This window comes from Protopterus annectens, chromosome 13.part0 (genome assembly GCF_019279795.1).
Source record: "Protopterus annectens isolate FY-2018-M chromosome 13.part0, PAN1.0, whole genome shotgun sequence".
Lineage (NCBI taxonomy): Eukaryota > Metazoa > Chordata > Ceratodontiformes > Protopteridae > Protopterus > Protopterus annectens.
This window is the reverse complement of record NC_056747.1, coordinates 817,030,902-817,056,755: the sequence shown is the minus strand read 5'-3', so window position 1 is coordinate 817,056,755 and position 25,854 is coordinate 817,030,902. Positions and strand designations below refer to the sequence as shown.

The window sequence follows — 25,854 nt, the reverse complement described above, 5'->3', positions numbered from 1 at the left end:
TCTTTAGAACCCAACAAGGAGGAAGCTCTTCCTGGATCTATCGTGAGGACTGGGGCCGAGGCTAGGGTCACCGGTGCTCCGAAGGAACAGCTCGGATCCAACAAGTTCGGAGCCAATGACACATCCATCCCCTCGGGTCTGACTCCCCATCCCCGGCCCCGAGAGCTGCTTGGATCTGAGCTGGTTGGATCCGAGGAACTCAAGGTAATCACCAGAGTTGAGGATGGAGGAACCATCGGCGCTGAATCCCCAGCTCTGAAGATCCTCAGATCCACATACCCCAAAACCGCAGGCTGGATCGGGGAAGGAGAAATCGGATGAAAGAATGGCATGGAGGTCCCCCTCCAGAGGGAGAGGGGCCTAGCAAGACTCCCATTTGGATTTGGGTCCGAATGAATCCCCTCATCATCCTGTCCATATCCATTTCAGAACGACTCAGAGTCTAGCGCGAGGAAGCGACTGACTCGGATCTGGCTGGTCGGCTGAGAGAATCTGGAGGAAGGCCTTGGCTCCATAGGCTCCGGGGAAATCTGGGGGAGTGGAGCCTAGGAGAAACAGGTCTCGAGACCTTGGAAGGCAGGCTAGGGAAGGACTCTCTCTGTCTCTCTCTTTCTCTGCATCCTTGTGTTTTTTTATCTCTCCCTTTCACATCCCCTTCAGCAGGTCTAGTGGAAGGATGAGTCCCAGCCTGGGGGGGGGGGGTTGGGCGGGAGTTGTAAAAGCCTAGGCTGAAGTATCCAAAGTAGATGCTGGAAGCAGGCCTTTTCCCACCAGTTTGGCCTTCCTATCTTTCAGGGTCCTCACATTAAATCCTGCACAAACACTGCATTGGGCGGACAAATAAGCTATGCCCAGGCAAACAACACACACAGTGTGACCATCCGCTGGTGAAAGCTTATGGCCACACACTGTGCATTTTTTAAAGGTAGGTTTTGGCTGTTCAGACATCCCAAAACAATATCAGCCACACCTAGTAAACCCCAACACACTACCTGGCCACGCACACACTAAGGGAAGGGAAGGGCCTACACAAAAACTACCTCACAAAAACTATAAACTTTTTTTTTTTTTTTTACAACAACCGATGATCAAGCGTTAGGGGGAGGAAAAGGGAACTAACTGAGAAAGTCTGAACACAAAAAACCCCAAGAAGAACTTACAGTAAACTCTAAAGCTCAGAGGTATGGAGGTCACGATGCTTATGCACAAAGTGACAAACAAGATCTGAGGGAAGGCATGAAATGGTGGTGTGTTATGGGTAAGGGGGAGGAGGTTGGAGCTCAGAGCAGATGTTTGTAAAATTGCCGGCTCCGATCCGATATGGATCTGAATACCACATGTTGAGACAAAATTAAGTTAACTACTTCAGATCATTACTCATACTTTTTACAGTTAGTTAGAATACACTAACATATGAACATGACAATTCAAAATTCTAAAATTTAAGTTGCAGAAGCATGCACCTTTTTCCCAAACATCAATTGTTTTATCATTCTTCTCAGGAGGAGGATTAGAATTAACAAAATTCTTGGCAGCTGGATTAAATAAAACAAACTATAACAGCTGGGTTAAGTCCGGGATGAGTGTATAAAATTTTGAAAGACTGAGGAACTTTGTACGTTACCCATTTTCTTAGGTGCAGTAGGCAAGCTGTCGGGGAACCAAAGGGCTGTGATAAACATATACTCCAGTGCTGACAGCACTGGGGTGGAAGTAGGATCTAGGAATTCCTGTTGTTACAGTTCATAGTATTTACAGAGGGACTGAGAAAAGTTCAGCTGTGTAAGAAAAGCAAAGCAACAAATTTAAAGTGATCACAACCAAAAAAGCTGAAGTCAGTGTCCAAAATAGCCAAGGCTCAGACAAACTTCAAAAACAAAATTAGACACCAGGAGCACCATGAACTTGCGGACCAAAAAGTTTATTAAACACTATGATGTTCTATATTGAAAGAAAAATGTGGTGAACAAGTTAAGCGTTTTATTTTAAGTGCTAAATAAACTTTTCGGTCTGCACATTTGTGGTGCTCCTGGTGTCTAATTTTGTTTTTGAAATTTAAAGTGATAAAACCAGCTTGGAACTCGGCAATCACGTGATCTAGTACCGTTTGTTATTTAAACAGCGTTCAAATACTGTTTTGTTTGGTGTATATTGCTTGTTTATTGATCGTACTATCTGTCGGAGTCTCTGTGACCTGTAGGTTCAGGGTTGACAGAATGGGATGTAGTAAAGACCCTTTCTACTGTGTGATGAGATTGGTTTGAAGTAGTAGTTTTTAGCACATGCTCCTGGCTAGATGAAAAAGAGGATGAAACCAGTGTCATCTTGACCAAAACTGACCAAAATTGGGTCACCAACAGAAGGTTTATTTTTTCTGTTTGGGTCTTTAGAAGAACTCTTGTAATGAGAGGTGGTGGGTGGCAGGCATAGGGGAATTTCTCTGTCCACTGAAAAGAATTTGCCTTCTTCCAGGCTGAGGGGCATGGCTCCTGCTACATAAGAAAATGAGACGTTTGCTGTTTTCTGAAGCACTGAAGGATGCCCAAGAAAACTTGTTTGTTCAGGATTCATTCACGAGGGTCCTCCAGAGTCCTGCTTAACACATCTGTCAACACACTGTCTTGTGATGGAATGCATGTGGCTATGAACAAAATATTCTGGGTGGCAAGGTTCCAGGCCGTCTGTGCCAATCTACACAATTCGTATGATAAAGTTTCCCCCTCGCTTGTTTATATACGACATGGCAATTGTGTTGTCTGTGAACACTTGTAGGGGACCTGGTTTCCAGGCATGAGACAAAACTTGAACTTGGATTTGGGCCCTCATCTTCTTCAAGATGATGTACTCCTTTAATAGTTTTGGCTGTCACCTGCCCTGTACTTTGTGGATTCCTGTCCTGTACACTTTCTGAACTGGAGCTGGAGGAGTGAAGAGAAGTCCTGGATTGAGTCCTTCCACCATAACAGTTCCCCTTTGAGGCAAGGTAATAGAAGAACCACTGTGTCTAGTGGGTGAGAATGTTGGTAACATACTGTTTTCAAGTACCACTGCATTTTCCTCATATGCATCTTGGCAAGAGGAAGCCCTTAAATAGTAGCTGCCATGAATCCCAAAGGCCTTAGGATTTCCTGGTTGAGCACTGGCTGAGGGAGGCAAGGCTGTGAAAGTAGTTTGTCAGGCTCTGCAGTTTTCCTGAGGTAGGTATAGCTGCATCTTTTTTGAATCCAGTCTGCAGCCCAGCTGGAGGGAAGACTTTTTGTAGTTGACTGTGAACCCCAACTGTGAAAACAGGTTGAGGGTGAACTGGAGGTGCTGCAGAAGAATACACGATGAAACAGCTTGAACCAACAGATCATCTAAGTAGAAAAATCTGGATTCTTTAGGTTCGACAGAAGGCTATAACTGGTGCCAGACTCTCTGTGAAGACTCTTGAAGCTGTGGAGAGCTGAAAAGGCAAAACGGTAAACTGAAAGTGAGATGGCCCAAAACAAAACCCGAGGGATCTCCTGTAAGGGGGGGTGAGGGTGGCAACTAGGTATATAAAGACAGGCAACTTCCAGATCTAAAAATACCAGAAAAGCCTGATGTAGTATGAAAGGCAGCAGTGTGTGTGTTGAGAGCATCTTGAAAGCTGGCATTTTTAGGAAAAATAAAAAGGAGAAATTCAATATGAGTCTCCAATGCCCTTCTTTTTTGGCACTAGGAAGAGTCTGGAGTAAAACCCATTCCCCACAAACTCTTTGGGCATCTGTTCTATTCTATCTTGTGCTTGTAATTCTTATAGAATGGGTGGAAGCAGATGGAGCTGGTTGTGGGGAGGGGGACAGTTGCCATTTAATGGTGGAATTTCCATCCAATACATGGCATAACCCTTTTTTATGATAGAAAGAGCCCATTGGTCTGTGGTAATCTTTTCTCAAATAGCAAAAGATTGGGTGACCCTTTTTGAGAGGGGCAGGGTAGGACTGAGGGGCAGGGGGAAAGAGTCTGTAGGTAGTCAAAGTGATTCTTCCCTGAAGGGAGGCCTGCCAGAGCAGGAATCCCTCTGTGTTTTTTTCTGGGAATCTCCTCCTAGGAGCCTTCCTATTTTTCTGACTAGCTCTAGGATCCAATGTGAAAAAGTAGGTGGGATTGGTTGGATAAGTCCAGAGGTTAGCAGAAGCTGTCTTGTTTTTCCTTTTTCCTGAAGGGTTTTGAAAAGGTTAGCTGCTTGTGGGTCAAATAAGGTTCTTGTCCAAAGGAGAACTCACAATTTTTGTTTTAAAGTCAGCTAGCTGCCCTGCATAAAGCCTCTGCAGTATCACAACTACATTTAATGCTTTGTGTGGCTACTTGGGTAGCCTGACTAAGGACGGACAGCCTTTGCTGTTGAGGGTTAACTCCCTGTGGATCCAGGACTACACCTTGTGTAAGGAGTTAAGAATGGTTTTCAAATACTTGGTCATCTGAATTTAGTAACTAATAGCCCTGAATGCCAAGGCAGGGGAAGCATAAACATTTTTCCCCACTTATCCACAGCCCTGCTATTTTTGTCAGAAAGGAGGGCACTGGCATTAAGAAGAGTTACTGAAGGTTTATCAGAAGAAACAAACACAGCAGAGAGGTCTACTATATGGTTTTTAAACAAGAACTTAAGCTAATCAAGAACCTTATAAAATTCATCTGGCCTTTTGGGCGCAGGAGGCTGCTAGTCTGGTGTAAATGAAGTCAACTGAAAAGCATCTAGGAAAGCCTCAAGAACTGGATGAACTTGGGAGGAGACTGGAACATCCACTTCCAAGAGGTAATAGTTTCTTTTTTGGACCTCTGTGATCTGTCTAGATTTCCACTGAAAATGCTTCAAAATGTTTAAAATTTTCTCTCCAAAAGAAGGTTCTTCCACAGGAGAGTCAGGTGAGATGGAGTTAATTGTCATCAGAAGAGACTTTCCCAGGAGAATGGATCTGAAGGAAGTATGTCAGGGAATGGTCAAAACCAGGAATCTCCTCATCTTCATAAGAAGATGAAATGACAGCAGTGTTTTAAGGAGTGAGAGAAGGGAGTTGGGAAGAAAAGGAAGGTGATGTCATTGCCAAAATGGCCTTGAGAAAATTCTATCCATTCCGTCTCTCCAGAAGAGAGAGGAAGAGGAAAAGATACATGACTATTTTTTTGCCATTACTTTTTCGGCATGACTGCTGCCTGAACCAAGCATGGTGGATCAGATCCCTAATGTACATCAATTAGTTTACCTTGGACCTCTTCCTTAACGAGTAGCTGAGGGATGACCTCTGGACCTTCTGAGATGATAATCTGCGATTCATCTTTTTCCAAGAACTCCTCTGTCATAAGCCCTCCAATGCTATACCGGCCCTTCAGTGGAGTCTCAGTAGATGGCATCTGAAGTGTAGTGTGACATACTGTGGGTTCTGAAACCTCAGTGTGCACACTGTAATTTGAAAGAGTCAACTGAGTCTCTGGCCTATGCCATTTAAGCTTTTTCTTAACAGGTGGAGGTACATCTGGGGAAGCAGGATCCACCACCTTGGAGTGGGCAAATGTTTCAGACATTGGGTCTCCAGAAAAGTGCTGAGCGAGGGCAAATGGGACCTTAAAACCTTCGGTACAAAAGACTGACAAATGAAACAGACCTTGTAGTTGTGTTCTGCTCCTAAGCAAAAAAGACAACGGGTGTGCAAGTCTTGGTATGGGATTTGCCTACCGTATTCGCACTTTCCCCACCCAACTGACATCTAAAACTGGTAAAGCAAACAGTTAAAAGGTAAATGAGGCTTCCTTAATGGGGCACTTATCTGATATTTTGAAGCAATGGTACTAATGACCAAATGACAATCAGTCTAATGGATGCATGACCTGCATTTGGCCTGATGGTGAGATAGTCAGAGGAATTACACTTGTATACCCACCTACATACAGCTGCTCTTGCAAGCTGAGGTCACATGTCAGATGTACAATCCTGAAAAGATATATGATGGTCAAGAATATCCCACTGAAAACACTGGCACTTTATGGAAAGAGCTTCAGAGAAAAAGAATCCCTGACGGTGAGATTCATATAACATGTTCCCCTCTGGGTCTGAATCAGATATCTGAAGAGAAAAACCTGTATCTGTCTCATCACATTCTCCCCAGATTCAGTTTCTTAAATCTCTTCAGGAAAAGAGGAATCCACTTTTCTTTTACAAGAAACCACCAGATAAGAAGGGTCATTAGCCTGTACAAGACCCTAAAACAATCTTAATAAACTACTCCCATCTAATGAACCTGGTGCAAGAGATTATAAATAATTAGTTTTGCGTTTTTTTTTTTAACAAGAAATTTGGGGCAAATAGGATTATTAACGGCAGCAACAACTTCCTCTGGGATGGGTTCAGTATTCTGGCTAAGCAGGGAGCACCTTCACTTTACCTTCTTCTAAGAACAACAACAGTCTCTGACTTGCTCATTGAGGAGACCCCAACAGCCACAGAAGACATGGCTAACCCTCAAGTCCATAGTGGCTGTATGGTGAACACCAGACGGTTCCAGAGAAAAGGATGAGTAGTCTGAGGCACCAGCTTTGACAATAGCAGTTTTATCCATCTGAGGTTGAAGCAAACTGCTAGCCTGCTGTGGTGGCAAAAGCTGTTTAGTTAACTTTTTCTTTATGTGGCTGAAAGAAGAACCGACCATGGGGTTGGAAGTTTGTTTCATGGTCAAGTCAAAAATGTTTCCTGGGGAAACTAAGCAGCACAAGCTGGTAAAATGTAAAAAGCAGTTAAAAATAACTTTTTTCAATTAAACACTATAAAAAGCACTCTAATACAGCTTATTACCTCCAAAAGTAATTTAAACAGTTTAGTTACATAATTTTTTTAGAATGTTTAGAGTTTTAAACAGTCAGAAACAAAAATGTGCTCCCATTTAAAAGTACAGTAAAATCAAGTGGCAGTCAATAAAAACACGCATTCCTTGCTTAAAATATACTTTCCTAAACAGGAACTCAAGTTTAAACAAAAACAAGTGGAAGGTTTTTCCCCAAAGGGAACTTACCCATCCAGCAATGAACAGCACAAGAACATCACCAATCTGCATACCTCTCAACCTTACCAAATTTCACGGTTTTTACCAGTTTTGAGGTCCAAATAATGGGGTGCCACGATTTCTGAGTGGCACCCCTTAATTTCTGAATTTCTAGGCTTTATTCAAAATATTTTTTTCAGATGATGTCATCACGTGCAGAGGCGTGTGCGATGACATCAGCTCCATGAACAGCCTGTCAGAATTGAGGGATTCACTTTCTGGGCCATAGCGTGCATGCAGTTCCCACCCCAGTTCCCCAGCTGCTTAAAGCAGCATTTGAATGCCACAGTTACCGATCAGCTTGAACTGTGCAGTCTTTAATTAGAAGCAACAGCTAGCCATTCCTGGTAAGACAAACTGTAAAAACCTTTTTTGTTTTTACTTCTGCCAACTTTTCACAGCCACAGCATTCAGTTCCTCAGCTGCTTAAAGCAGCATATAGCCACAGCATTCAGTTGCCCAGCTGCTTAAAGCAGCATTTGAATTCCTTGGACCTTTTTATAGCCACAGCATTCAGTTCCCCAGCTGCTTAAAGCAGCATTTGAAATCCGCGGTTACTGATGCTCGTGCTTACTTTAATGCGCTTAGAACCATTCCTGGACCGACAAGCTTTACAACCACAGCACTCACAGAAAGAAACAGGCAGTTTTCATTGTGTTTGCCTTGAAACTTAGCTACTACAGCTTTCATGTGTGTACACTTCATTTATGGGCCAGAGCCCACCACGCAGTTGTTGCTTAAAGCAGCATTTGAATTCCCTGTTCATGCTTACTTTATTTCCAGGACCCGGTAAGGCTAGAAATAGAGCAGCATTTGAATTTCCTGCTTGTGCTTACTTTATTTCCTGGACCTGGCAAGACAAGAAACAGAGCAGCATTTGAATTCTCTGCTCGTGCTTGAAGAACCAGCTTTCATTCCAGGTAAAATGGAGCAGCATTTGAATTCTTTGCTCGCACTTTATTTCTGGGACACCAGGCTTTATTCCCAGTCCAGTAAGATTATGCTTTTTACAGCAGGCAGGCTTCATGCTTCATTCGTGCTAACACTACTAGCGAAATGCGGCAGGCTTCATGCTTCATTCTCAGCAACACTAACAGGCTGTTTAAAGAAAGATAATATGCATCAGAATAGCAGACACGTGTGTTAATTAGTCAGCCAGCTTTCATAGCATGTAGGCATTACAGTTTGCTTCAGAGTGTGTTAGTTTATTTACTACAACCAGGTAGGGGTGTGTGTGTGTGTGTGTGTGTGTGTGTGTGTGTGTGTGTGTGTAAATGCCCCAGTTAGTTACAACTGCTGGTTAGAGTTACTCAGACTCAAACCTGGTACCTTAGGTACAAGGAGCAAGAGACTAAACTCTCTACCCATACCACCACCACTACTCTCTTGTGATTCAAGGAGTTAACCATAGTTTACAACGGTCCAAAGTTTACAGAATGTTTGGCTCATACTTTTGGTCTGTTCCTCTTAAAAGTTGTGGTTTTCTGGCAAATCAGTGTGAAATAAAGTTGAACTGAATTCACTAAATAATAACCATTTAGGTTTCAGTCTTATCCATCTTTCAGGAAACGTATGGTAACACAAAACATTTAATCTAGCAACTTTTCTAAGATTATACAAGCAATGTTTAAAATGTACCCCTGGTTTTGGGCTTTTGTCCCCCCAATAAATTTTAGCTTTTTCCAGACTTCTTGTGCTGCATAGTTCTTCAGGGGGAGAGAAGTTTAGTGCTGCTTATGCCAATTATGCTTGTGCTGTTAGTAGCACAACAGGTAAAATGCTTGCTTTTGATGCAGAAGGCTGTGGGTACTGCTTAGGTAAAGCCTGTTTGTGTTAGTAGTACAACAGGTAAAATAGTTGCTCTTGATGCAGAAGGCTGTGGGTTCTACTCCCACAGTATGTAGATTGATTGCTGATGTACTGTGTTGTACTTTTAAAGGGCGTGGAATTGGTGGATGCTGCAGTCCTGTGAATGTCCTCTTTGGCAGAGATATCTAGTAACTATGAACCTGTTATCAGTTTGCCATCCATCCATCCATCCCCTATTGAAATATTACTGGCTTATATATTTTTTTAATGTAACATAGGTAATTTATTCTTCAAAGGAAACAAAAAAATATAAAGTTGTTTGCTAGCAGCAACATCTTCATTAGTTACAGATCTCTTTAATGTACAATTATTTAGATGACTTTTACTTCTGCAAAGATCGTGTGCATATTTACTGATACTGGTGGATTATAGAAGTTTGAGTAGACTTTTATGATAGAAATGTTCTGAACTGGGCAGTTTTGTCATTACTGGTTCATGCATTTTGTTTCATTGCTTCCTGGAAAAATGTTCAAAACAAATTTAAAACCAGCTCTAACAAGTGTGCTGTATTATACAAGGAATATAATTTAATACAGTCAGGAAGGTGCATCAAAGAACACATGTATGTTTCGTGTGCAAGGGGCCTATGATTTGAAACAGCCCAAAGGTAATCTTTATCCGCCACTGGCCAGATGCATTTTCTTTGGATGTGGGTTTCAATGCTGTTTCAGTGAATGTGAGTTTTAAGTGCAGAGAAGTTTTAGTGATGTCTATTTTCATTGTGAGGCTATTGCTTTGTTTAGCAGATGTCTATTAGTGTTTGTGCTATAAAATGTAAAATAAAATACAAATCATTGTAGAAGTAAAGCAGTATGCACATTAGTGCTTATGGTAAATGGGGCAAAACAGCCAAGTAATGGGACACTGGAATGGCTGCAGAGGGACTCTGGGGCCATATTTTGGTTGTCTCTGCTTGAAAGTTGGTGTCCCACAATTCTACTGGAGTGGGCGGGGTTACATAATTATGCATGCACATTTTAAGTTAATCAGCATACAGATTTGTACCTATTTTTCATGGGCCTTTGTCCAGATTTTTGATGTTTCTAGGTTAAGAGGGATTCTAATCCGTGAAAGCCTGCAGAGGAGTCCTCTCTTTTGTGGTAGGAAAGCTCTGAAGGGCTTGGTACCCAAACCTGGCTTTTAGTCACCTTATTTCAAGCTAACAGACTGGGTGAGTAGAAGGTGACCTGGAGCTTTTGAAGCTTGCTCGTTGCTATATCTTATATGCAGGATATAACCCATAAAGCTTAGACTACTGAAGCAGTGATCAGTTTAATCATCCCCTGCAGACAGACCATACTGCATGTTCCCTCCCTCTCCACACTCTGATGATGACAACCCTCAGTGGTGGAATGAAAGGACAGATTCACTGAGAGAAGGTTAGATGGTCAGTAGGTAGGGGAGGCAAAACAAAAAGCAATTAAAGAAATCTCTGTGTTTATGGCTACTGAAAAATGATTCATACAAAGAACATTGTAAGCTGCCACATCCCATCTGAGTTTAGGAAAAATCCAGATATGAATAAAACATTAAAAAGGCAAAGCAAAAAAAATGTACCACAGCTGTATTATTGTTTTCATTCAAACTGGGAAACGTTAGTGTCAATTTTCAAACTGCTTTTAGATTAGTAAAAAAACAAGTCTTGCAGGAAATCCCCTCCTCCCCCCAAAAAATTATGTCTGCTTTTACTTCAAGTGCCTGCACACTACAGTGAGTCATCCTGGATCCTGTAAGTATGTTATCACATGTAGATAAACTCAAGCAAACAATAGTTCAAAGAAACAGAGATAGACTCCTTCCACACCTACATCTGACCATATCCAAAAAAGGCAATACCTTTGAAGGGCCTAATGCATTGAAGCATAGAAAAATACCAAAGGATGGCACTCAGAGACGTTTGCATACAAACCAAACTGCAGTACAGGAGACAGACATCAGTTGAAAACATATTTAATGGAGTGCAGAAACCCAGACCAAACAAACAAGATGCTGGCCTTATTACACACCATAATCATACTGATCAAGAGTGATATTTGAATTTACCCGTTTTGGAACCATTTTTATAGCTCTTCAGGTTTCAGGGTAATAGTTTTATCTGTTTTAGTCATTAAGTTTATCTTTCAAGAAGCTAATCATATATGTTGGCTGCAATATTCAGCATTTCAGTCAGTGATCAATGCTGCTACATTTGGCTTTCTAATGACAGCATTTTCAGGTTGTTTTTACTTTAGACATCAGATGGCACTTACTATAGCATATTATTTTGCATCACAAATATATTCCATTTGCACTTTCAGTACTAAAAATAAGTATTATTAGAATTACACTGCAGGAAGAATACTGAATTAATAATGTTATTTAAAAATGCTTATGTAAAACTAATTGTATATATATCAATACATCTTTAATTCTCTATTGTTTTACTAATTATTTACTCATATGATTGTGCGTTTTGATTTAAACACCACAGGCAGAATTTTGGTTTAAATAAATGAGGAAGGCTCATTTCAGAAACAACACCAGTCTTGTTGGTTGGGTCCAAGTCTCTGCACTACATTAAATTTGTTTTTTAAGAATTGTCGACTGCCTGTGCTGGATATTGTTTTGTATGTATGTGACAGGTCCGTGCTTGGAAAGGATTTACAGCTACATGCATTTATATGGATTTTGCTCACAAGTACACATGATAGCTTCCAGAACTTTAGAAATCTAAATCCAGTAAACTGTACTTATGCTAACTGCTGATGGACCCAACAATCCACAACATACTGTATATAAAGTTTACAAGACAAGTTGTTTTACTAAGATTCCAAAACAGACTCTCTAAAATCACTCCAGCACAAAGTGTCAGATAAAAATGTCTGCTGTGAATTATGTCTGGCACTTACCTGTACACTCTTTGGTCGCATCTTAGTACGATGAGAGGATCAATCATTAAGTCGTTTTGGGTGTATCTTTGCATCCGGGTGTTGTATACTGAAGACTGCAGTGCATTGACAGTCATGACCCACAGCCTGTTAAAAATGTACAAAGATCAATACTGTGTAAGACATACATAAGGCTTTTTAAACTGGTGCACTTTATGAAATTCTGATTTATCCTTATATATTTAAAGATGAAATGTTTCAGATGCACTATGACTTCACCACTTTTTTTTCAGAATCATTAATATACCTGCTAAAAACAACACTACTGTTCGCTGGCCTATTCTCTGCAGCTAGAAAGATTTCAGTTTACAGTACTACTTTCTTGCATCAATATGCCCATACTTCTCAACGGTATAGATTTTCGCAGAATGCCCAGAATTTTGCCTTACACTTTGGTCCATTTTTCATAAAATTGTGGTTTTCTGGCAAATTAGTGTCAAATCATTAAAGACTGAAGTTAGAAAGTAATGACAGACATTTGAGTTTTAGACTTCATACCAATCAGAAAAATCACTAATGCAAAACCTGTTATTCTATCAACTTTCTAAGTTTGTAAGAGCAATATTTAAAAAATGTCCCTATTTTAGGGCCTTTATCCCACTTTTACTTAGGCTTTGTCCAGATTTTTTGCTATAAGAGGTTGAAAGGTATGTGCCCATCAGTTCTACAGCTGAAAACCTGTGGTGTTCAGGAGGCATTCTAGAGGGTGCAGTGCTGCTCAATCTGCAGGTATTTCAGTTGGCAGACATACGAAACTACTCATGTCTAGCAGTGGTGGTTAGCATTCTTAGTAATTCCTCTCCCAGTTAGATATTACAACTACCACCACTGCTGTCAGTGTGAGCTCTTGGAGGCCAATGGGCATAGAACATCCCTCCAGTTATATCAATCCACACACTCCTATGACATTCTGACACAGAATGCTTGGTTCTCCTATGAAAACATCAACAGCAGAAAAAGGGATGTTAACAGCCTTCAAGTGGAGAATCACACAGGGGAATGAAAACTGTATTGGGGGGAGGGGACTTCCCCACAGAATGGAATGAGGAGGAAGACTGCATCAGACATGCAATTTACCTACATTATGCAACGTCAAAAAGAGGTAAAGCAAATGTACGTGACAGCAAAATATGCATAGGTCAGGAAATTCAGTGAATGTCCATTTAGGGACAAATAACATGCTCAGCCACACTTTCTGTTCAAGGTTCACTGGGGCTAATGTAGTCCATATAGTAAAGTTCAACAAACGGTTTGAAAAAATGGATATAGCACTTAGGGTTTTGACTTCAGTGGGGAATGAGGATCTATCGAGAAGGTTTACAGGTTCACAGAAGGTTACCAGATTAACAGCTCTAGAGCCCTTACAAGCCTAGCCATATTTATCCAGAGTTTCCTCAATTGTCGGTGGTTAGGTGAGTGAAGTTCGCAGAGGTAAGGGTCTATGGTAGTTAATACCGACTTCCTCTGTCCAGGAGGGACTTGTACTCCACCCCAGGAGTGAATTTGATGTCACCCATCCACTGATCTAGGTTGTGTTTGAAGAGGATCAGGGAGGGGCTCTGTTTCATGTGAACGGGAAGCTTGTCCCAGAGAAGTGGCAGTCTCTGGGAGATCTATCTCGCTCTGCCTGGAGCGAGTGACCCTGGTGCAGTTTGCTTTACGAATGTGTAGCATTACCATCAGGGCCAGGTCAGAGACTGCCTTGTAAGCCAGGCACAGGTCACCGCTTAGCAACCTGTAGGAAACAGAATACAGTGACAGGGCTTTCAGTTTTTCCAAGTAAGGCTTGATGTTCTTCGTGTTTCACTGTTGCAGTCATTACATTTGGGTAATCTGATGGCAGGTTGCCCTCAGTTGGCCTGATTAACAAAGTCTAGGGTCTTGCGTCGGTTGCTGTCCGTTCTTCCATGACGTCAGGGGTATAAAACATGCAGCTGACGCCATTACAACAGTCTTTCTTGCTGTGCGGTGCCCGAAGCAGAAGCAGTTTACAAGTGCCGGTTGGCAGACTCCTGAAATTTTCGTTTTTGAGTTTCAGAACCAAAGTCTTCAACTAAAAAGCTAAGTACCCCGTTGGGGAAACTTTTTCTTGCTCCTTACCGATGTCAGTTGTTGTTGTTGTGTCTTTCGGCTTTTCCCGGTTAGGGGTCGTCACAGCGGGACTCCGGTCCGCTAATGATTGGCAGTAGATTTTTACGTGCCGACTTGCCAGGCCTGATGCACAACCTTCAACGAAGGAACGCCCATTCACACATGTCGCCACACAGAAGACGCTCTAACTGAGAATCGAACGGGGCAACGTCTTACTGTGAGGCAACAACGCTACCACAGCACCACCACCGCAGTGTTTCTCCTTACCGATGTCAGTAAAAGTTAATAATTGCATTACTTGTGGGAAGCAAATACCTTATAAGGATTTTCATTTGTACTGTATTCCTTGCCTAGGCCCTGACCACAACGTACCCTGCTGTCGGTTTTGCGATAAATTTAATCACCGCACTATTAAACATCAGTATATTTTTGCTTCTAAATATTTTGGCTCACGCTTTAATTATACAGATATGTCATCGGTTAGCAATCTGACTACTGGAATACCTAAAAAACTACTGGAATACCTAAAAAAGTACAGAAAAAGACAGGCCGCCGAGGTCCAAAACAGACAACTATGCTTCTCCTAAGCCAGTTGCCAGTTCGTTGGTACTCAGTGAGGTGCATTTGCAGCCCCTGATACCCGCTACTTCTGATTCGCAGGCCTCTACTGAGACCCATTTGGAGTCCAGTATGCCGCAAGATGCTTCAATTATGGAACCTGCGGATGTCTCTACCTTAGATGGGTCCGGAGCCACTGTGCAGGCACCGGCTTCTGAGGGTGTTTTCAGGCCTACAGATTTATATATTAGACCAACGCCATCTTCAAAACTAAGGCTAAAATCTAAATCTATGTCTAAAAAAACGATGCCTAGGCCACATGTGCAGGCCCCTATGCCTAAAAAACAAATGATCAAAATGGCTGAAGATTTAATTACTTTGATCAGGGGTAGCCAATCCCCCCCCCCCCTTCTGACAGGCCTAGGCAATACATTGATTACGAATCTTCTGAACAGGATTCTATTTCTTCTGACTCTTCTAATGAACAGGATTTGTCTATACCTACTTATGAGGACTCTGATGCAGAAGATTCCATTCCTTCTGCTTCTCACCCTGAGGATTTTTCTTTTGGGGAAACTTTACATACCTTAAGGAACATTTCCACTGGGAAAGTCAGGATTTCTCTGAATCTAAAAAAAGACTTAGGGATTTTCTTCTTCTTCCTCAGCATAGGCCTTTGGCTACACCTCCTGTTCTAGACATTGTTGATTATGTTTTTTCAGAATCTGGTATAGCTCCTGATTCTTTGCCTCCAGCTCCTTGCAAGCCAGACAGATACTACATGGTTCCTGACTCCCACAAATTAATTTTCAAAAATCTTATTTCAGATCCTGAAACCATTTCTCAGGGTCCCAAGGGCATTAAGGCCTCTACTGCTAAAAATCCTACCCCTTCTGATAGAGATTCCAGGGCGCTGGATAGATGGGGTAAGAAGGTTTACTCTTCTGCAACCTTGGCAATCAGGGCTTTAAACTGTCAATTTCATATGCTTAAATATCAACAGCATATCATGGGACTGCTTAAACAGAAAATGATGTTAATTTCTGACTGTGTGGAAAATAGAGACTTACAGAATTTATTGCATTCAGCTGAACAAGTTGGAAAACATACTTTGCAATGTGGTTTTGATTCTTTGGAGGCCTCTTGCAGGGCTGCTGTAAGTGGGTCTGTGCTAAGAAGACATGCTTGGCTCAAAGAGCAAACTCTGCCTGATCATTTTAAAGCAAAATTGTTGGATGCTCCTTTGCAACAGGACCGTCTCTTTGGTAATAAGATTGAAGGAGTTTTAAAAAAGATGGAAGCTAAAGCTAAATCTATGCAAATTGTGAAAGATTTCTTACAAGTGCAACCTCCACGATTTAGTAGGCACTGGCCTACTAAGAACTGGTCCTTTCCAGTTCCTTCAAGAGCCACTCAAGTCAAACCCAGACATTCCAAATGTTCCAGGTTTCAGTCACAAGGGACTTTTAGAACAAAACAATGGGGTGCCTCCTCCTCCTCCAATCTGGAAACAACAAGGCACCTCCCTATGGTAAACAGTCTCAATGACTTCCCTTTACACTTACAAAGCACTTGCCTTTTAGCCACCCCTTTGGGGGGGGAAACTGGCACTTCATGCATGAAACTGGCAAATTACAACCCAGGACAAATGGGTTTTAAATACAGTATCCCAGGGATACAGATTTCATTTCCACATGTTGCCAATCCCAAAAGGATGGCCAGACCTGCCCCCAAATCAGTGGGCAGAGGCCCAGAAACAAGTACTGTCCCTCAAACATGGGGGCTATTCAACCAGTACCAGAAGAGGAAAAGGGACAAGGTTTCTATTCAAGACTTTTCCTGGTACCCAGAAAAGACAAATCATGGTGTCCAATTCTGGACTTATCTACTCTAAACACATTTCTGGACATTCCAAAATTCAAGATGCTGACTCTTCAACAGTTACTTCCTATGCTAGGCAAAGATGCCTGGTTGGTAACTCTAGACTTAAAAGAGGCTTACCTGCATATCCCAATCAGGGAAACTTGCAGAAGATACCTCCGCTTCTAAGCAGGCTACTTGCATTACCAGTTCTCTGCACTGACCTTTGGCTTATCTACTGTACCCAGGGTCTTCACTAAGTGCCTGGCTCCAGTAATTGCATTTTGCAGACAAAGACATATTCAAATATATCCATACCTGGACGATTGTTTAATTTAGACAGAAAACAGGGACATTCTTCTAAAACATCTGGAGTTTGTAAAAAGGGTTCTAACTTGTCTAGGGTACACCATAAACGAAAATAAATCACAACTAGTACCCTCTCAAAATATTACATTCCTGGGTGCAAGCTTGACAACAGCCCAGATGGCTTATCTTATGCCAGAAAAGCAAATTCATCTGGTAACATACTTCAAACAGGTGGCCACAAAATCCCTGCTATCTGCAAGACAAATTCTGCAAACCTTGGGGTTCATGGCCTCCTGCATTCTTCTAATTTCATATGCAAGACTGCATATGAGGAAACTTCAGTGGTACTTAAAAAGTTTATGGAGTCAACATTGTCACAGCCTGGAAACAATGATCGCTATCATACCTTGCCTGCAACTAGAGTTCCTATGGTGGGCAGAGGCCTGCCACCAAAACAAGAGAATGCCATTCACTCCACCCCCTGCCACCCAGACCCTAAACTACAGATGCATCAGACTATGCTTGGGGGGCTCATCTGGTAGGGAAGTGCATTCAGGGCAAATGGAGCCCAAATCAAATGCACCTTCATATCAATCAAAAAGAGATGCTAGCTGTACAGAATGCACTTAGCGCCTTCAAGGACTACCTTCATCCAGGACAATTAATGATAAAGACAGACAACACCACAGTTATGTGGTACATAAGCAGGGGGGTACACACTCCTACCCCCTTTGCAGACTAGCCATGGCATTGTGGAACACGGCCTTGACCTATCAAATACAACTACAAGCTCAATTCCTGCCAGGGAAGCTGAATACTCTGGCAGACTAACTAAGCAGAAATCTCATGGACCCACATGAATGGAAACTGGAACCACGGAATTTCAACATGTTGACATGTAAATGGGGGGAGTCCAGACATAGATCTTTTTGCCTCACCCGAGAACTATCAGTTGGACAAATTCTGCACAAGAACTCATCACAAAAGAGCCTGGAAAGTGGATGCTCTATCATTCAGCTGGAAAAACCTATCAGTCTATGCTGTTCCCCCTCTGCTCTCCAAAGTTCTACTAAAAGTCAAACAGGACAAACCAAAAATGATTTTGATTGCTCCACACTGGCCTCGCCAACACTGGTACCCACTCCTGTGCAATGTGTCACACCTTCCACCGTGGCACCTGCCTCAGACACCTTACTTACTGTCTCAGCAGAACAACCAAATTCTGCACACTCGGTTACAAACTTTGAATCTTGCAGCATGGCTAATCACCTAAATTCACCCTTAGCATCCCTCAGCAAACCTGTGATGGATGTTATTCTGGAGGCAAGGTGGTCTAGTACTAGAAAATCTTATGCTGACAAATGGAAAAGATTCTGTGCCTGGAATCAATCACAAGGGATAAGCACAGCAGTGCCCAATATTCCTCAGATTTTACAATATTTAACTGAGATACTTCACAAGGGCCTGTCCTTTTCTTCCATAAAAATCCATGCCTCAGCCATTTCAGCTCATTACAACACAGAACCTCCCCTCTTCTCTCATCCCCTGCTAAAGCAGTATCTCAGAGGGGCCAAAAACTTAAGACCACCCAGAAGAGCTCGAACCCCTGCCTGGGACCTCACTTTTGTACTGGAAAAACTCATTCTCCCTCCTTTCGAGCCAGCTGCTACTGCAGACTTAAAATTTCTCTCCTGGAAAACAGCTTTCCTTTTAGCAGTCACTTCAGCTTGAAGGATTTCCGAATTACAGGCATTTATTTCAGTGGAGCCTTTCATTATTTTTTATGCGGACAGGGTGTCTCTCAGGACCAATCCATCCTTCATGCCTAAGGTGGTATCCAGTGTGGCTCTTAATCAGACCATTCATTTGCCAACTTTCTTTCCCAATCTACAGAACAAGGGGGAGCAGATTCTGCATTCATTGGATGTACACAGACAACTTAGATTTTACTTAAACAGGACAAAATCTCTAAAAAAATCTGAACTACTGGTGGCATTTGCTGCAGGGGCAGAGGGAAAGGCTATTTCAAAGAAAACTATTTCCAAATGGATAAGCCATTGTATTTGTTTCTGCTACATGCACCATGGTAAAACTCTCCCCCAGGGGATCAGATCTCATTCCACCAGGGCTGCATCTACTTCTACAGCCTTTCTCAGAGATGTTCCTACCAGAGACATTCTAGAAGCTGCTGCCTGGAGCTCAGTTCATACATTCACCAAACATTACCATTTACCTTTCTTCTCTAAATCCAGAGCTGGTTTTGCCACTTCTGTCCTGCAGGGCCTTACAGCTGGTCCTAATGCTGTATAAATCCATCCTCCCAACAGCTTTGGGAATCTACTCAAATGTAATGACTGCAACAGTGAAACACGAAGAACACAGTACAGTTGTGTACACTTACCATAAATGTAGATGTTCGAGTGTATTCACTATTGCAGTCCTGGTAACCCTCCCTCCAACCCCCTGTTTTTCTCTTACTATACCTCTACCTTCCTTTACTATGCTTAAAAGCCTTTTTGGTGTATTTGCTTTTGTTTGGAGGTACATATTTTTGGGTTTTTAATTACTTAAATATTTGGCTCCCCATTTGGGGGGCACCTGACATCTGGGGCAAGAAAAACTGATGTAATGGCGTCAGCTGCATGTTTTATACCCCTGACGTCATGGAAGAAGGGACAGCAACCGATGCAGGACCCAAGACTTTGTTAATCAGGCCGAATGAGGGCAACCTGCCAGCAGATTACCCAAATGTAATGACTGCAACAGTGAATACACTCGAACATCTACATTTATGGTAAGTGTACACAACTGTACTTTTTGTGTGCCCTGTAACTTCTTGGTGACAAACCTCTGTGGTCTGTCCAACTGTTGCAGGTGTCTGCTGAGGTACATGCAAAAGTGAGCACTGTACTCAATTACTGGCATAGCCGGCATTAGGCACTTGTAAAACCCACAGCGAGCCGCAGGGAACCCCCAATTACCTCCCAGCAAATGACGGCTCCCATCCAACGGCCGCGGGTTGCTGCGACTGTTACTGTTCCTCGGCTCGGCTCCTTGTGGACATCTGCACAGTTCCGTGACGTCACCGTGAAAATCAGAACTGCGTTTCGTTTTTTTTTTTTATTCGTTGGCAAGCTCCACTCAATCAGGTCCAGTCAGTGAAACAAGGGATCTGACTGGCTGCAGCAGCCTGGGAACTTTGTTTTTTTTTTTTTTTCTTTTTTAAAGTAGGAAGTGATGAAGCAAGTACCTGATTGGTCCTTGCAAAGCACTTCCTGTACAAACTGCCTTTAAAAAGGCAGGTGTGGGTAATAAGGATCATTTCTCTTGTGTTTAAACAAAGGAGTTTTCCTTAGCAGCAGAGTGTGGAGATTGAGCTGGGTTTGGACCAGCGCGAGGACAGACTACATCGGAGAACGTATCAGCAGTGGATTCAAGCCTTTGGAGCGGTCATGGCTGTTGGAGACTACCCCTTTCAACTGTCCTTCTAAGGCAGTTTCTCAAAAGGTCTGAAAAACTGTCCTTTAAGGGCAAATTAAAAAGGACTGCAGTGGTCTGAGGAATGCAAGCAGAGCAGGTGAGCCTTCAGTCGTGAAGAGGGAGCAGAGTATTGGAAGCAGCCTTCTGTAGAAAGCATAAAAGGTAAGTTTTTGGGTTTAGTTTAAACTTTATTTGTGTGTGTGTGTGTGTGTGGGGGGGGTGATTGTATTTTTTGTGCATATTTCTTGTGCTAACAGGTATGGGGGTGAGGGCTGTGGCTGTACTAGTTTTATTTTGGTTTTGTGCAGAGTTTTTTGGGCTAAGTGGTTTTGGGGGTTGGTGAGGGCTATGGTTGTACCAGTTTTATTTTGGTTTTGTGCAGAGTTTTTTTTTGTTAAGAGGATGGGGGTAGGGTTGAGGTTGTACCAGTTTTATTTTATGTTTGTGCAGTGCTCTGGTGGTAAGAGGATGGAGGGGGGTGAGGGGCTGTGGTTTTGCCAGCTTTATTTCACTTGTGTGGCGTTCCTGTGCTATGAGGATTGGGGAGGTGAAGACTGGTTTTACCAGTTTTCATTTGCTTTTGTGTAGAGTTCTTGTGTTAAGAGGATGGGGGTGAGGGGCTGTGGTTGTACCAGTTTTATTTTACTTTTGTATAGTGACGTGTTGTTCTAAGAGGATTTGTGGGTGAGGGGCTATGGTTGTACCAGTTTTACTTTACTTTTTATATTTGTTTACTGGAGAGTCTGACTGGGACAGAACCCATTTTCAGTGGAGCCTCAGGCAGAAAAGCTTATCTTAGTTCACAAGTGCTAGAAATATGTAAAATAAGTTTGATTTATCTTTTTTGCAAGAGGGACAATATAAGGGAATGTGAGATGTACTGTACACTTAATTTTAATTACCAGTTGGTTAGAAGAGTGTGTGAGTTAGCTACTGGGGGCAAGACGTAGAGTTGTCTCATTTTTTTTTGTAATATCTATGCTGTATATGCAAAAAGTAGAGAGAATGGGATAGAGTGACGAAAAGGAAGGGAGATAAATAATGGGACAGAGAAGGATATTGTAGTTAGCTAGAGCAGGGATAGGTGGGCAGTCTTGTGAGGTGATGTCTAAGTGAATAGTTTTAGGACTATGGGGTAAGTGGTGAAGATTAGCTTATTTCAGCCTGGATTGGGACATGACCTGTTGCATGGTAGATGTGACACAAGTATATCGCCATCAGTATATTGGATTGTGGGTGCTAGGGATGTGGCGGTATTCAGGTTGATAATAAATCCACTAAACTAAAGTGAACCAAGGATCTAGCCTTGTGAGACTCCTAATGTGACTGGGAGTAGAGGGGGGAAGAGCCTGGAGCCATTGTATGGTTGTTTATGACCTGTTACGTAGCTTTGGAGCCAGTGGAAGGATAGGGTGATGAGATTAAGGTTGGAGAGAGTAGTTAGCAGTTTGCTGAGAGACTGTGTCAAAAGCCTTTAACAAATCGAGAAAGACAGATGATCCTGTTTTACCTTCATTTCTAAATTGATGGTGTTGGTATAACTGAGGAGGGCAGGTGCAGCATGAGGCCTGAAGCCGTGTTGGGATTGGGCAAGTAAATTATTGGTTGTGACATACTGCAGAAGTTGAGAATGAATGCATCCCTCCAGGAGTTTAGCTAGTGGGGAGAGAATTGCTCTGGGCCTATAATTTGTAAGTTCTGTCAAGTTTCCACCTTTGTGCAAGGGTATAATGTGTGATATTTTCCAGATGGTTGGGACATACTGCTCAGTAATTATTCAGGATAAGAACTGGCTTCAGCTACTATTTTTTGAAATTCTGCTGGTAGATTATCAGCTGAATTTGTAGTAGGTTTTGAGTTTTTTTACAAGTTTTCCAAAGAATGTACTGATATCTTAATGCATGCTAATGCAAACACTGTTCTGCTGTCTAGGTTTATAGTACTGTTTAACTATCCCTGATGTTACACCTTGTTCTGCAGTTATTTTTGGCTGTTTGAATTATGCTATTTGGAGGTTGACAGGGCCTGTACATTGTTTAAAATGCCTAATGTTGGGGGTAGTTAACAGCTGTGAGAATGTTGCAGTGTTCAATGTTTGCGTGGGATTTTTTTTTAATGTGGGGCCACGCACTGTATAAGCACATTGTTAATGCTACGCCTATGTTTTTTGTTTTCACTTTATCCAGAATTATCATGCAGAGACTGTGGGGGGATGAGAATTCCACAGAATGTATTGATATCTTAATGCATGTACTGCAAACACTGCTCTGCTATCTAGGTTTATAGTAATGTTTTAAACAATCCATGATGTTACGCCTTCTTCTGCAGTTATTTTTGGTTGTCTGAATTATGTTGACAGGTTAGGAGGTTGATGGGGCCTACAAGAATGTGCATAATGTCCAGATGTTTTTGGTTTGTTCTCGCTCACAAAATCATTGCACAGCACAATGTGAAGGACTGAGGTTACTAGCAAAAATGGACTTCATGTTTCATATCCTCCATGTAACGCATGGTACACTCCCTGCCTTTATGCTTTTGTACACAGGTCCTGTGCTAAGGAGGGGTTGTGGGAATGTCTCCCGATGTGTGTGCCACTTCTACATCCCTCACAATGAGACTTTCTAGCAAATCCATAATTTTTACTAATTTGTTCAACCAGTAATTTTGGTTTGTTCAAGTGTGCCTAGAGATTGAGAGGTAGTGGGCAGGTGTACTCTTTTTTTGCACTGTAACTTTTCTCTTACCGCAGTTTGGTGTGTTCCCCTTCAGACTTGTGCCTCTCCTAATCATTAGTTCTTTCTGACTTTAGTCTGCTCCAGAGAGCTTGTAATATCAATATTTTAGATCGTTTGGGGCCTGTTCACATGTGGGGATGAAAGGGGAAGAATTGCATAGAAAAAGCTGAAGTTCACCTCTAGTGTTAGGTACTTAACATAAAACTGTAATTTGGGCCTTTCTCATTACTTTTTTTTGTGCCTACTGGTTAGTCATTCTTTAGTCTTTCTCCCTGCAGTGCAATAGTGACTGATGTCAATGCAAGTCATTATGCAATATATATTTTGTAATGCACTTCAATTGTACCTATTGCCCAAGTCAGTTTTTCACTACTGGTTACTGTTACTCAGCAGTTCTTCAGCCTACAGAACGATACTGCGTACTGTATAGCTTGTTTATGAACAGCGTTCAGTATTAGGTTGCTCATTCTTTTGTGCCTGCAGTCACAGTAACATGACTTTGGAACCCAATCCATTTTTCTGGTTTATATGGCTGCACTGCAGTTTTTTTGCCTACTGGTCCTTGTTTCTCTTCAGTTCTGCCCACAGTGTAATGTCATCCTTAGAATGTGTTTGGAATGCTAATGTTGGTCATTATGCAGTCCGGGTAGGTCAAAGAAAGTTGCATAACATGTATCTGAAGTGTAGTGCTTTTTATTAACAGTATGACAAAAGGACTCGATGTCTGCATGTGTAGTAATGCAGTAATTATGCTTTACTTCCATTCGCAGTTAGAGGTGAAGCGTACATATTTGTCAGGAGCAGCAAAAAGAAAGCTTCAGCAGCAGAGGAATGAGGATGAAGAGAGACAGGGTTCCATTATGAAATTTTTCTGTGGGTCATCGGAGAGGGGAGATTTAGGAAAAAGTCTGCTTTCAGGACACACGTGGTTCTGCATTACAGTCTGCCCACTGTGAGGCCAGCAACCTTCCAATAGAAACTGATCACTCTCTTGTGGCTACACTACAGGCTACCTCCTGTGGACCTACAGCCGTTACCATGGGTGAAAGAATGTCAGCAAATGCATATTCAACTGTAGAGGTGTTGCCTGGATCACCAGACTTTGATACAGAAGAACCCCATACTTCCATAGTGACAGATGTGGTCTATGACTTGCAGAGAGTGTCAGGTATATCTTTTGAGGATCTAGGAACTTGGCCAGACTTTATAAGGGATGAGTTTAGGGTAGCTGCCATTCAGCATGGACCTGTGCAAGTGGTGTTGCCACAGTTCCCAGCCAATGAGCAGAAAAGACGATTTACATCAGAAAACTATTTCCATGTGCTGCCTAATGGAGAGAGAGCAAAACACACTTGGTTGACATATTCAGTCTCAAAGGATGCACTGTTTTGCTTTGCATGCAAATTGTTGACATTCCAACCATCTTCTCAGGTCAGGTGGTTACAGAGCATGGAGAGAGATGTCCAAAGCTTTACACAGCCATGACCGAGCACCAGAGCATATGGCATGCATGCTGACGTGGAAGGAACTGGACAATAAAATAAAGAGTAGGCAGACTATGGACGATAAGAGACAAGCAGTGGTTGAAAAGGAGATAACTCACTGGCATGGTATGCTAGAATGCATTATTGCTATTCTCCAATATTTGGTGGAATGGAACACGGCATTCCGTGCTACAAGTGATGCCCTGAACACCTATGGCAATGGCAATTTCTTAGGCCATGTGCAACTTTTGTCGCAGCTTGATTCTGTCATGGCTGAACATTTGCATTGTATTCAGAATAAAAAGGCAATGGATCACTATCTAGGGAAGGACATACAGAATGAAGTTATCCAGCTAATTGCAAATGCTATTTTAAGGACCATTGTAGAGAAGGTGAAGGACACTAGGTACTTTTCCATGACTCTTGATTGTACGCTAGACATCAGCAATCAAGAGCAAATGACTGTAGTAGTTAAGTATTTGGATATTTCAAGTACTGCAGCCACAATTGAGGAACATTTTCTGGGATTTGTGCCTGTGAATGATACAACTGGGACAGGACTTACAGAAGCACTTCTTCAGACTCTTCAAAATCATCAACTGGACATTAACGAGTGTCAAGGATGCGACAATGGCAGCAACATGAAGGGGAAATGAGCTGGAGTGCAGACCCAGATAAAACAGATGAATTCAAAGGCTTTTTATGCGCCATATGCCTGCCATAATTTAAATCTTATAGTTAGTGATGGAGCACATTCATCACTACAGGCAGTGTCATTCTTTGAACGTCAGCAGAACATTTACGTACTCTGTTCAGCATCAACAAGCCGATGGCAGATCTTGAAATGGCATACAAATGTCACTGTGAAGCCACTGTTGGAGACTCGCTGGGAATGCAGGATAGACTCTGTCAAGGCACTATGATTTCAGTTGAAGGGAGTCACTGAAGCATTACAGGAGACAGATCAAGCAGTACATACAAATGATGCTGCAACATATCAACAAGCAAGGGGACTGTGCTCAGAACTTATGTCATACCAGTTCATTGTATGTTTAGTAGTTTGGTATGATGTGCTGACAGAGGTACATCTTGCAAGCAAAGTTCTGCAGAGTCCATCTGTTTATTTCGACGTGTCAAAGTGCTGGCATCATCTATGGACCTACTGAAGAACTGCAGAGACAGGATTTCAACATGCCATGGGTGAAGCCTCCAAGATAGCAGAAGAACTGGATGTTGGCACCACATTTCAAGAAAAGAGGCAGAGGAAAGTAAAGCGGTTCTTTGACTATGAAGGAGAAGATGAGACTGTACAGGATCCAGCAATAAAACTACATGTAGAGTTCTTTAATGTGCTGCTGGACACAACAATCCAATCATTTACTGACCGGTCTGAGTAGCTTTCAGAGTTTGATGAGGCCTTTGGATTTTTATCAAATATTAAAGCCTTTAGTGATGGTGCAGAAGACACATTGCTCCAACA

General features: G+C 42.2%; 1 protein-coding gene across 1 annotated transcript in view; it reads right to left on the bottom strand.

Moving 5' to 3' along the window:
• Positions 1-25,854, bottom strand: part of INTS2 (integrator complex subunit 2) — a 1,434,855-nt gene that overhangs the window by 246,670 nt on the left and 1,162,331 nt on the right. Inside the window, exon 18 of the mRNA XM_044054536.1 lies at positions 11,819-11,944. Coding sequence (XP_043910471.1) covers positions 11,819-11,944 — 126 coding nt within the window. The remainder of the gene's footprint in view (positions 1-11,818; positions 11,945-25,854) is intronic.